General features: G+C 32.1%; 1 protein-coding gene across 1 annotated transcript; it reads left to right on the top strand.

Annotated features, from left to right (window-relative positions):
• Positions 1-825: 825 nt before the first annotated feature.
• On the top strand, positions 826-5,511 carry LOC114751159 (B3 domain-containing protein Os01g0234100-like). Its single transcript, XM_028939815.1, has 6 exons — positions 826-885; positions 3,595-3,626; positions 3,738-3,873; positions 4,346-4,552; positions 4,656-4,746; positions 4,832-5,511. Exons 1-6 carry the CDS (start codon positions 826-828, stop codon positions 5,509-5,511), a joined length of 1,206 nt encoding a protein of 401 aa, XP_028795648.1.
• The last annotated feature ends 7,454 nt before the right edge of the window (positions 5,512-12,965 follow it).

The following is a 12,965-nucleotide window of genomic DNA, read 5'->3' as shown; positions in this document are numbered from 1 at the left end:
CTCGTTTATATGAGGAAAAAAAATTATCCCAGTTTATATAAAAACTTTTTTTTAAGTGGTTATAGGGCTGCCAAACGCCACTTATCTCTCATCCAAGCCTGGTTCTGCACTTTTTCACCATCCTTGTTGTCTCCTAGACACGGTGATTCATGACTTCATATTGTCAGAACAATTCTGTCACATCAAAATATATTCATATTTCTCGTTTTGGCTCTCCATTCAAATTTCAAATTTCTGGGTTAACTCTTTTTTTATTTATTTTTTCAGTATAGAATCTAATTTTTAAATTGATTTTATTTCTAAATATAAGATTCATTTTTTATATTTAATAATTTTTTAAATTATTTTATAGATCTCTTTCAATTATAATTAAGTAAAAAAAATAAAAGAGATATTAATATAGAAAGATAATTATGGTGTTTTAAAAAAATATATCATTTTTTTATAATTAACTAACTTATTTAATTTTTTTAATCTAATCAGACTAGTTAAATAAATGAGTAGTTTTTTTTACCGTCTCAGGGTAATGAAATTAGAATCCCTCCTTACATCAACTTTGTTTTTCTTTTTATAACTTCCATTTCTTCATCAGCGTATTCTGACTCTTTCTTTCTCTACTCCTTATGTGCGGGTGCTCAAGGTTTGGGAAAGTTTTCACATTCCATCATACGAAATGGTACGTTCTTCTTCTTCTTCTTCTTTCTGTTCTTTCTCTGCGTCTTGAAGCTTATGCATTTTTCATGGCATCCAACGATGATTCTGCAATTTTAGAGATTTTAGAATAAAGTGGTTAAATATTTTTGGGTTTCCAGAGTAACTCAGGAAATGACAAGCTTTTATGATACTGAGAAGAAGGGCAGCAATTGGTTCGACAATGGCAAAGAGGTGATTTTGAATATGATCATCCCTCTGCTCGTGAACTACTGAACATCGTTGCTTTTACATCTAACCCTGCCCTGCTTTGTTTGTTATTGATACTTGTTACACGAGGAAGATAAGGAAGGTATTTCTTTTGGGTGATGCATGAATGTTTCGCATGTTTGAGGTAGCTTGATTTGATTGATATGTAAATATGTTGGCACTTGGCAGAATTTATCAAATGCTAATAGCCTTATTAGCATTTTGGGTGTCTTTTCTCTCCCCTTCTGAAACGTTTTTCCTATTTATTTTTAAATGAGTAATATTTTATATCAAAAATTTGAACTATATATTTTTTTGCTTATAATATATTTAAATGTGACTCATGAAGTGGAATCTAATATTAAAAAGAAACACAAAATTAATCAACAACAGAAGAAGAGGTAGCTGACACGTCAAATATGTTATCCAGTGGCATAAGAAGTCATAAATTTGATTCCACTTAGAACTTGAGTTATTAGTGCCTATCCTTTAATTGAAAAAAGAAAATTAATGGTGAAATCAATTCTAAATAAATGAATATATTTTTATTAATTTTGATTATTCTATATTAAAGATAAAAAGTCTTTAATAATAGTTATTTCTGGTTTTTGGTATTAAGTGGGATGTAGAAAATGCCAGCAGTCTCAGCCATTGGTTTGCCCATGGTGACAAGTAAAAGTGATTCACTCACACTTGTCAACAAGAAAACAGGTTGTGCCTCTGTTATGATATCACTCCATCTCCATGGTCTCTGTTTTTCCACTCTTCGCTGAGGCATCCTGCGTTTTCTTCCTCACTTAGCCAGCTTTTATTTATAAAATCATATCTTCTTATTCATCTTCCCCAGGTATATGGATATCTTCCTTTTTCTCTGCGTTTATCAGGGACAAAAATATATATGTGTGTGTATGTAATTTGCTAATTACCAAGGCTATGTTTGGATTGCAGGTGGAAACAGTAAAAGCTCCTAGGAAAATGCGAAACTGAAGTTTGCAGCTGAGTTGGACACAAATGGTTGTTTGGCTGGGGCTAAAAACCCAACCAACTTTTGACCTTCAATCTCAGTTGAACTTAATGGAGGAAAATATGACTTTTCCATTTCAAACTGTAGTTTCACGCTTTCTCATAGATTTTTATAGCTGAACTTATTTTTCTATTTAATCATTTAAACGACTTTTAACTTTTTCAACTAATTTTTTATAAGCACCTATCCAAATATAAATCACATTACACTAACTGATTTTTACTTTAACTTCAGTTACAAAGGTCAGTTGGACCAGAAGTTAGTTTTGCCCAATATAAATCCAAACACATCCCAAACCGATGGAACTGGTGAACCTACCAGTTTGATTGGTTTAGACCAGGTGTAAAAATGGGTTGACTGTAGAGTTTTTTTTTTTTTTTAACTCCCCCGAAGGAAAGTTCAAGTGACTTGGGTTATAAGACTTCACTAAAGAGCACTTACATATTGAACCACAAATTTGTTTTTCCATGTACACAATTAAATGAGTTATAATGTTGTTGTCCTAGATTTTGCTGTATATCCATTATTAATACACTATTGGTCCTAAGACCTAGTTGTCTTACTTATAAATTGATATCTAATCTAATAACACATAAGTATTTTATAGAGATCATTTAATATATGCTATAATTAAGTAATTTAATAACTTTCTTAATCTTTTCTAATTAGTCAGTTAGATCTTATATTAAGGATTGGAGGTAGTATTAATTAGATGACTGGATGTGTCGTGTGTTGTGTAAAATTTCAAACATGAGTTTTTTTTTTTTTGGTTTTTACCAGCAAAACATGAGTTGTTTAGGATTTGTATATAGTGTGATTAATTATGAATATAATACTAAAAATTAAGCTATTCATTATTTAAGAATAGTCACCTATTATAAATTTTATATCAAGTGTTGATCTTGATTGATGATTGATACGTTAGTTTAGATGTGTTGTTTGGTTGGTCTCTGTGTTGACATTTGGTATTGGGAAACAAATATGACAAAGAACGTATTTTGAATTTTGGCTCCAATTTTGACTGTTGTTTAATGTAAAACAACGCTCTTTTGTCCTTTTCTTCCCCACAGAGGAACTTGTTCATCCATGGGCGCTATTGAAAATTCCAATATGAAGCCAAGATATTCAGCCACTTTTCCAGAGGTCTCTCTATCCCTGTGGTGTTCTTTTCTAATTTCCAGATCTTTGGTACGTTTGGAATACTAAAAGAATACAATATATTGCATTTCAGGTAAAGAGAGGCAGAGTGCGAAAGAAGGTAAAGACACAAACACTATAATGATCTTCTAAATTAGTAGGCATTGTACTGACTCTGATGTTCGTTTTTAGTGTTTGTTTGGCCATGAAAAAGGCAAAATGAAATGTGTGATTTACTATTATTATGCAGTTTGTGACAAAAATTGTAATAATCTAATGTATCTTGAGCCTTTGCGGGTAGATATATAAGAGGTGCCAATAATGATAGTAATTTACTTATCCATAAATTAAAGTTCTAGTTTTTCTTGGAATTTTTGCGATTATGTGGACAAGTAAATAATGATACTAATTTACTTGTCATATGCACATATTACTAGCTCTATCCAGAGGTCAGATAGATGAGAGTGTAAATTATTGTTTGTTTCGGATTTCACGAATCATCCGGTGTCTTATTGGATAGAAATTTTGAACAGGTTATACGTGGGAAGCCAGAAAAAGGTTTGAGGTCAGTCTAATAATTAATTTACCTGTATTGCTACATAATCTCATGATATATTGCAGAGTGTAGAAGATAATGAACCCCCCTTTTTTTAATTTTTACTCTGTATTTACGCAGGCCAAAGCGATCAACCATTGAATCTGAGTCTCTTGCTTTTGAGCGAGCAAAAGAAGTTCAAGCAAATCTATCCATTCAATTTCCAAGCCTTATCAAGTTCATGCTCCCATCACATGTTTCTGGTGGATTTTGGCTAGTAAAATTCCTTAACATGAAACCTAAGCATTGCTTTTTAGTGTTTGTTACTAGGTTCACCATTGAAAATAGTCATTCTGGTCTTAAATGTAGGAGCAAGTTGAGCATGATTGCTTTGATTCTGAGTCTCCTGAATTTATAATTTCTTCCAAACTATCTCTATTAATTACATATATTAAAAGGTTTGTTTATATCAATATAAGTAAATGATCAAAGGGAATGTTTTAGAAAAACTGACACACATGTTTTACAAATAACTAACTCTTTGAATGTCTTTAATCTTTATGAATTAGTTATCTAGCTACTATATTTAGGACTATAGAGAGTGTCAAGGGATAGGTGTATTTTACAGCTAAATAAGGGGTCCTTCAAAACTATTTTCACATGTTATATGTTCTTATTGAAAATTTTGATAACAAACAACATGGGAAGTACAAGAATGATGCACTTGGAACTAAATTTTGTTATGGCAGGGTCTTCCTAAACCTTTCTGTAAAACGCATTTGCCGAAGGTTGATACTACAATTGTTTTGGAAGATGAGAGTGGAAGAGAATACGAAACAAAATATCTTGCCGACAAGGTGGGCTTAAGTGGTGGATGGAGAGGCTTCTCCACGGCTCACAATTTACGTAAGGGAGATGTTTTGGTTTTCCATTTAATCCATCCTTGCAAGTTCAAGGTAATAGCTTCAGAATTATGAGGAAATTAATAAGTGAGACCTTGTCATAATACTTCATTGTTTGAGTCATTTTAGTAATCTTTAGTGTCTTTCATGCCCAAAGGTATACATCATACGATCTCATGGGGCAAACGAGGTGGATGTTGCGCTTAGCCTTCTACATTTAGATGGTTGCGTGAAACAACATGATTCTAGTAAGTTTCCTATGATTCTCATTTCTTTTCTTACTTTTTGAGATTCCTCTGTTTCTAATTGCTTCTTAAGTTCTTATCTCTCTAGATGTTTCTCAAGAAAACGATCCAAGCGATAGCACGATGATATGTGATGCTAACATGCCGTCATTAGAACAACCTGAAAATACTAGTGATCTAGATCAAAATCTTGGCTATGAAGTTTTGAATGGGATAAGATTATCAGGATCTACAATCACTTTCCAACAAGTCACAAGTATTGAGAATTTCAGCATTGTGGTTGATGGTCTGGTACTTGACTCAGAACTATCCAAACACCTCAAGACCAAGTACTATGAACTTTGTTGCAGTCAGGGAATGTTTCTTCATGAGCATCTTCTTGAAGGTCAGAACTGTAAACTTGTTGTTGGAATGATCTGCGAGACCATTAATATTGCCGATGCCATTAGAGCCAGCAAGATCACAACCTCTTCGGATAGTTTTGAGGTGTGGTATAAATCTTTAAAAGCCCTTGAAATGTTCGGCATGAATGTTAGTTTCTTGCTTGCTAGGCTAGAACAACTCATGAGTTTAGCTTCAAAATCCAAGAGGTACACAGAGACGAGAATTAAACGAGATCAAGCCGAGGAGGAAAAGAAAGTTCTTGAACAAAAAATTGAGGAAGTGAAAAAGACCATAAGGAGACTTGATGGTGAGCTTGACTCCCAAAATCAGAACCTTGAGAGATTAGAAGCTGAGTTTCAAGATCTGGCTAAAACTCCCTGGTGATATAGCAAAGATGATTTCTCATATGTTTTCCAATTAGTTATAGAAATATGACATGAAAATATCTGAATATTTTTTGTCTTTTGGTAAAGTTTGAACTTAGTCTTATGAGTAGAAAATGTTGTGGGGAATACTTTTTTTTTTGTTTTTTGTTTTTTTGGTAGAGCCTTTGGAATTGCTCCTGTATTTCATCTGAGGCTCTAGGTTACTGACTAGCACAGGGAAGTCGATACCTTGCATATTCTTTTGCCCGGTAGTGCAGGACGGGAGTTGTATATCAATGATCAGAAACTTTACAGATCTTGCTGTAAATGTAATTAATTACATCCTTTAACTTTATGGATTAAGTTGTGCCTTTTGAGCTTCTAAGATATTTTACCACGACTAAAACCCACAATGAATAAACAATACTCTTTCAGTCTTTAACATAAGATCTAATTATGGAGTTGATTTTGATTCTAAATATAAAATCTATTTTTTATATCTATTAATTTTTTTCAAATCACACTTAGTGATACTCTCTCAGCCATAATCAAGTATGAGAGGAAGGGAGAATATAATGAAGATGATTAAGATATTTTAAGAAAAACATGTCATATTTATTATAGTTAATTAATTTGTCTAACTTTTTAAATATAATCAAGTTAGTTAAATAAGTTTTAGATTAAAGATCAGAGAAGTATATACATCAAAAGTGTATTTAACTAAAAATTTACTCTGACATGTTTATGTGTGTCAGTCCCCGGGGAAAAAAAAAACAAATAGAAAAGAAGACTAATGATGGAAAATATTGATGTTCAACACTGATGATTATATCTGCAAGCTCTTTCCTTCATTCTGATTTTTTTGTGTTCATCATTGATAGGCCTCTGTTTGATTGGTCAAATGTTGTTGTCTGCATTGTAACAGGTTCCCCCTTTGATGAATTTGTGACCAGTTTTTGAAAGATACTAAAGATAGAATACATTTTGATTTCACAGTTGATTCTTTGGCAGGTTCTACTTGGGAACCAAAAGCAGAAACATGCTACTGATTCTTTTGGTTTTTCCATTAATTCTGGACTAAATGATGGAGAAATATGACATTAATTAATGTGAGTCATGTTACAAAAAATCAGGGTCTTTTACTTCAATTAACATTAAGCATCTCTCTTAATTTTTTTTATATAATTAGTGTGTAAATTTTGGAGGAAAAAAACAGCTAAATTTTTGCAAAAGGTAACAGATTATGCCTCACATGAATATTGCAGGGGGAAGTCAATGGTATAATGGACTGCCCTCAAAAACGAAAACGAAAACAAAAACAAAAGAAGAGAGAGAGCAAAATTATTTACGCGTAGTATCCTCGCAACCTTTTTTCCTCATGTGCCAGCTGTCTTGTTTAGCTGCTAGAACGGTAGAACCCACAAATGTTGCGTGATCATGACGTCATGGAAGCGCGGGATGGTGACAACACAAACTTGTTTTACAAGTGAAAACCCTATCCAATATCTAGATGGCGGAATGTTAAGAATAGATATAAACTTGCAGTGATTAAATTAAATGAAGAAAAAAATTTAGTACTCTCTCGTTTCTTTTTATAAGAAATGACTAACTAAATCTCTTAAATAAAAAATTGGTTAAAACCAATGAATATGTAAAAATTAGAGTAGTTTTTTTTCAAAAATATTCTTATTTTTATGTGAGAGATTATAAAGAAGAGAATAAAAAATTTCATTAATAAAAAATATTTTAGAAGAAAGTAAATATGTGATGTTAAAAAAATTTCAGGTGTGATAATAAATGTATTAATATTAAGAGAGAATTCTAAAAAAAAATACTTTTGAATTTTAAAATTTTAAATCGGTTTTATTTATTGCTCTTTAATAACAATTAATAAAATTTAAAAAGTAAATGACCATACATTTTTGTTGTCATTAAATTTTAGAGGTATATTTTTTTAACATTTTCCTTAATATTAAAATGAATAATTAATGAGAACTAATAAAAAAAATTAAGACATCATCTTTTTTTAGCTGAAAATTGAGACATCATCTAAATATTTTATATAAATAAAAACAAGCCATGGGCTATAGTTGTTTCTTATTAAAAAAAAAAGGAGTATTTTTTTTTCCAAATACAATAGCTAATTGAAAGGTTCATGTTGATTTTAAGCATAAAACTTCAATAATGAATTCACATATCTTAAATTTATAAATTTTTAAGTCATTTTTTATTGCATAAATTAAAAAGAGTTTTCAATCAATAAGAATAATAATTAAATAATTTTATTTTAAATAAATATATATTTATTATAAATAATTAATCTAACTAATTTTTTTTAATATTCATGAGTTATTTATTTAGCTCATATATTTAGTTATTAATTCTGACTCGGTGAATAAATAAAATCATATTAAAAAATTCGTTTTCATTTTAATATAATAATCTGAATATTAATTCGGTAACGGTGGAGTTTAGACAGTAATTGAATAATTATATACATAAAGAAAATATTGATGTTTTGGGCAATACAAAATGCTGTTTAAGAAGCTTCCGGCTTCCGAGAGTGAAGGCGGCTCGTGGCTTAGTGTCCATGATTCTTCTTTATATATCCACGAGCATGATTCTACTTCTAGACTAAGATACTCATCGAAGTAGAAGTAGCCGTCAACAATCATGAGGGCCGCCGGTGATGCGATCGTCCTCCACCCTGTAGGCAACTTCAGCAACGTCACCGGCAACCGACGCAGAATCAAAGAGAAGATATTTGCCGATGTGTTCAACCGGGACAAGCCCGTCGATGCTGCCGGCGAGCCAGAACCGGAGGAGAGGCTGCTCGTCCGCCGCCGGACTGGTTCTTTCAGAGACGCAACCCCTTCCCGAAGCAGAGTGAAAAGGGAAATTCTTGCTGCGATCTTCAATCGGAATTCGTCCGGCGGGAGATCGTCGGATCTGGTTCTCCTCCGCTTCCCAAACGGTTCCTTCGGTGATTCCCTCCTTCATTGTTTCGAAGTGCTTCGCTATCTGTTCAAAAGGGAGCCTGCGGATTAAGAATTGGAAATCTCTGGTTTCTTCTCCGATCCACAGGTTACTAGTTTCGATGGTTTTGATTAGGATCCTTCATTGTAAAATTGTTGTAATTATCCTTTCAGTCAAAAAGAATTGGAACTCCGTGTTTCAGGCTTTGAGCCGTTTGTTATGGGAGGCGTTGTGCGATTTCACTTTCAATGTTGAATTGTTGATGTCACTGTAAGCATCAACTAGGAATTGAAAGTGGTTTCAGTGATTTGGTTCATTATTACGTGTTGCCTTATGTCGCCTGTGTTTAATTTAACGTTGATGACGACGCCAATGCGAAATTGGTTCGACCGATTTGCTAATATTTATTTTCTTTTATTACATTTAAAAAAATTTTAAAATTATTCACTTTTTATTTTTTATCTTAAAAATATTTTTATGAAATAATTGGTTTTAAACTATAATAATCTGAATATATATAAACCAAATAACTTGATTTTAAATTACTCCTCCGGTCCTAAATATAAGACCCTTATACTAGTGTGTATAAGGGTCTTACATTTAGGACCGGAGGAGTATATGTAAACTAAGTAACTATAATGATCTTCTAAATTAATGGACATCGTACTAACTATGATGTTCGTTTTCAGTGTTTGTTTGGTCATGAAAAACGCAAAATGAAAGTTTGTGACAAAAATGGTAATAATCTAAAGGTATCTTCAGCTTTTGCAGGTAGATATATAAGAGATGCCAATAATAATAGTAACTTAGTTATCCATAAATTTACTTGTCATGTGTTGATATTACTAGTTCTATCCAGAGATCAGATGGATGAGAGTATAAATTATTGTTTATTTCGGATTTCACGAATCATCCGGTATCTTATTGGATAGAAATTTTGAACAGGTTATACGTAGGAACCCAGAAAAAGGTTTGAGGTCAGTCTAATAATTAATTTACCTGTATTGCTACATAATCTCATGATATAGTGCAGAATGTAGAAGATAATGAATCCGCTTTTTTTTTTCTTCTTAATTTGTACTCTGCGTATTTCTTAATTTCTTATATTAATGATCGAAAGTAATACTTCTCCGATCCAAAATATAAGACCTAATTATTGAGTTAGTTTTGATTCTAAGTATAAGACCCATTTATCATATTTATCCATTTTTTCTAAATTACCCCTATGGATACTCCCTTAACCATAATCAAGTAGAAGAAGGAGAGATGGTATTAAGAAAGATGATTACGGTGTTTTAGAGAAAATGTGTCACTTTTCTTATAATTAACTAACTTACCTAACTTCCTTAATCTAATCAAATTAGTAAAATGGGTCTTATATTAAGGATCGGAGGAGTAGCATTTATAATAGCGGATAGATTGTATTTTACATGAAATTTAATGTGAGTCATGTCATCAACAATTAGGTCCTTGAATCTAACTGATACAAGCTTTTGTGGGAAGTTGAGTTTTCGTTTCTATTAAAAGAAATAATGAAAAATAATGAGCGTGTAAGTTAAGCAAAAAAGTGAAGAAAAAATGGTGGTCTTTCTTGTTGGCTGTTGGTAAAGTCTCTCATTTTTATCCTCTCACTTGTTCATGGAGGCACGCGAGACGAGCAGAGAAAGTGACGACGTGAACGAGTTTGCCTTCCCATTTTCTTCCCTTGTTTTGCTCTTTTTAAGTAGCAGTCATCTGGGGACAGTCGTTCTTGTCAAGGCGCACAAATGTGAACTCGTTCACGCTTTGGACAAGGTTAGGCAGGGCATTCGAGAAAATATTTCTGAGACGGTCGCATTTGGTTTTTTTTTTTTTTATCTTAATGTTTTATCCACTTCTCTAAGTAAGTAAGGGTTAAAAATATTTTTTAAGTATATCTAATACCTTCAACTATTTGGAGGGAGAGAGAATGAGGAGGGAGAAAAACTGTTATGTCCCCTCCCCCAAAAAATTTTCTCTCAACATCTTAACATATGGAGAGATTTGAGAAAGGAAACAAGATTTTCATTATTGTTCTTCTTCTTGTGCTTGCTTAGACTTTCTTTCAATATTTTTTATTTTTATCTTAAAAATATTTTTATGAAATAATTGGTTTTAAACTATAATAATCTGAAAAACATATAAACCAAATAACTTGAATTTAAATTATATATAAACTAAATAACTATAATGATCTTCTAAATTAGTAGACATCGTACTAACCATGATGTTTTAAGTAGTAGTTATCCGGTGACAGTCGGTCTTGTCAAGGTGTACAAATGTGAACTCGTTCAAGCTCTGGATAAGGTTAGGCGTGGCATTTGAGAAAATATTTCTGAGGCTGTAGCATTTAGTATTTTTTTTCCCTTAATGTTTTATCCACTTCTCTAAATAAATAAGAGTTAAAAAAAACTTTTAGATACATCTAATACCTTCAAATATTTTTAAATTCATTCAGCATCTTGATTTTTTTTTTGTCTTAGTATTAAATGTAACAAAAAATAAAAAAATATTTTAAAATACTATATGCACATGAAAATACTTGAATGCATTTAAAAAAATATTTTAAGGTGTTAGTCGCATCACAAAATATTTTAAGATTTTTTATTGAAAAAATACAAACGCAATAAACAAAACGAAAAATCGGGTGTGAATCCGATAGATTGGTTCGCAATTTGGGTAATTTATTTAGTAATTTATTCCCCTTTTTCTTTTTCTTTTTTGATAAGGTTCCCGCCTTTTCCATTCTTCGCATTTCCGCACAAACTCCCGGCATCCTTTTTCCTTTGACGCGCCAGCTGTTGTTTTGCACTAACCCCCAAATGTCAGTGACAAATGGTCATGACATTATCCAACTGCCTTAGGCCCCAAGATTATTGACGGTTGCGTGGCATGGTTAAGAGCATAGGGTAATAAACAAATGGTGATTAAGTTAGGTGAAGAAAAAACTTAATGGTTATCGTCTCCTGTTCTTGTGCGGAATAATTTCAAATTTATATAAGTTAATAAATCTAGGTAAAATTAGTTATTCCTTCTATAAAATATTAAAATCATCTTTTATAAAAGTGGAATTTAGTTAATTAGTTAAAGAAAATTTTATATTTAGTAAAAGATGTATAACATTTAATTTATAATATAATTTGTACTATAAGATCTTATATTTAGAATTGAAGATAGTAATATTTTAAATTATCTTATATAAAACTTGTTTTATTATGCAACATATTAAAGATGATTCTAATCAGTATTCAATAAGGTAAAGGACGGCGGAAAATTATATTGAAATGGTTATTTTTATTTTAACATAATAATATTTGAATATTAAATATTCCTCTAATTCTAAATATAAGACCCTTATACTAATATAAAATTTTTATACTAGTGTGTATAAGGGTCTTATATTTAAAATCGGAATAGTAGTATTTTGTGTATATATAACATGATAATGTTTTGGTTGATCTAAAATGCTGTTTAAGATCACCTTCACTGCATAAAAGGAGATGGAAGGGGAGGCCTCTGCTCCCCTTCTTTTACTTTCTTTTTTTTAAAAAAAAAAAAATCTCTGAATCAAAGTTTTAACAATTTTTTAAAAAAATATTAAATGCTTTGTTTTAGTATTAGTTATAAATTATAAATAATTATTAACAATTTTATGTAAATTAATGAAATTAGTTAAAATTAATTATTTATTATAAAGTAATAAAATTATTTTCAGGAAAAATTATTATTTAAAAAAATGTTAATTAGTTACAAAAACTTGTAATTTATTAAAGATACTATATGGGGGAAAATTATTACTTTAAATAAAACATGTTATACTAATTTAAAGTAATACATGTTATACTAAATAGAATATTAAGACATGTTAAAATACATGCTAGGGAGAGCTGAGATGAACTGTGCCCGTAAATGATTTTTCTTGGCTGCTTCCTTGCCTTCCGAGGAGAAAACGGAAGCTCCTAAAGCAGGCGTCACCGTCAAGGAAACTTCGTACCTCACTGCCGTTTATTCCTTCTTCTTCCATGGAATCTTATATATACACCCGCGCACACACCATTCTTGTTATCCTAAAAGATACTCACCGAGTTCAAGTCGACCCCAGGAACCATGAGAGCCACCGGTGATGCGATCGTCCTCCACCCTGTAGGCACATTCAGCGACGTCACCGGCAACCGACGCAGAATCAAAGAGAAGATATTTGCCCATGTGTTCAACTGGGACAAGCCCGTCGACGCTGCCGGCTGTCCAGAATCGGAGCAGATGCTGGTCCTCCGCCGCCGGACTGGCTCTTTCAGAGACGCAACCCCTTCCCGGAGCAGAGTGAAAGGCGAAATTCTTGCTGCGATCTTCAATCGGAACTCGTCTGGGGGAACAGGCGGCGGCAGATCGTCGGATTTGGTTCTCCTCCGCCTTCCGAGTGGTTCCTTCAGTGATTCCCTCTTTCACTGTTTCGAAGTACTTGGCTATCTGTTCAAAAGG

This window comes from Neltuma alba, unplaced genomic scaffold, assembly GCF_004799145.2.
Source record: "Neltuma alba isolate B1F8T4 unplaced genomic scaffold, ASM479914v2 tig00006773_pilon, whole genome shotgun sequence".
In the NCBI taxonomy this organism is placed as follows: domain Eukaryota; kingdom Viridiplantae; phylum Streptophyta; class Magnoliopsida; order Fabales; family Fabaceae; genus Neltuma; species Neltuma alba.
This window is presented reverse-complemented; position numbering and strand designations above follow the sequence as displayed.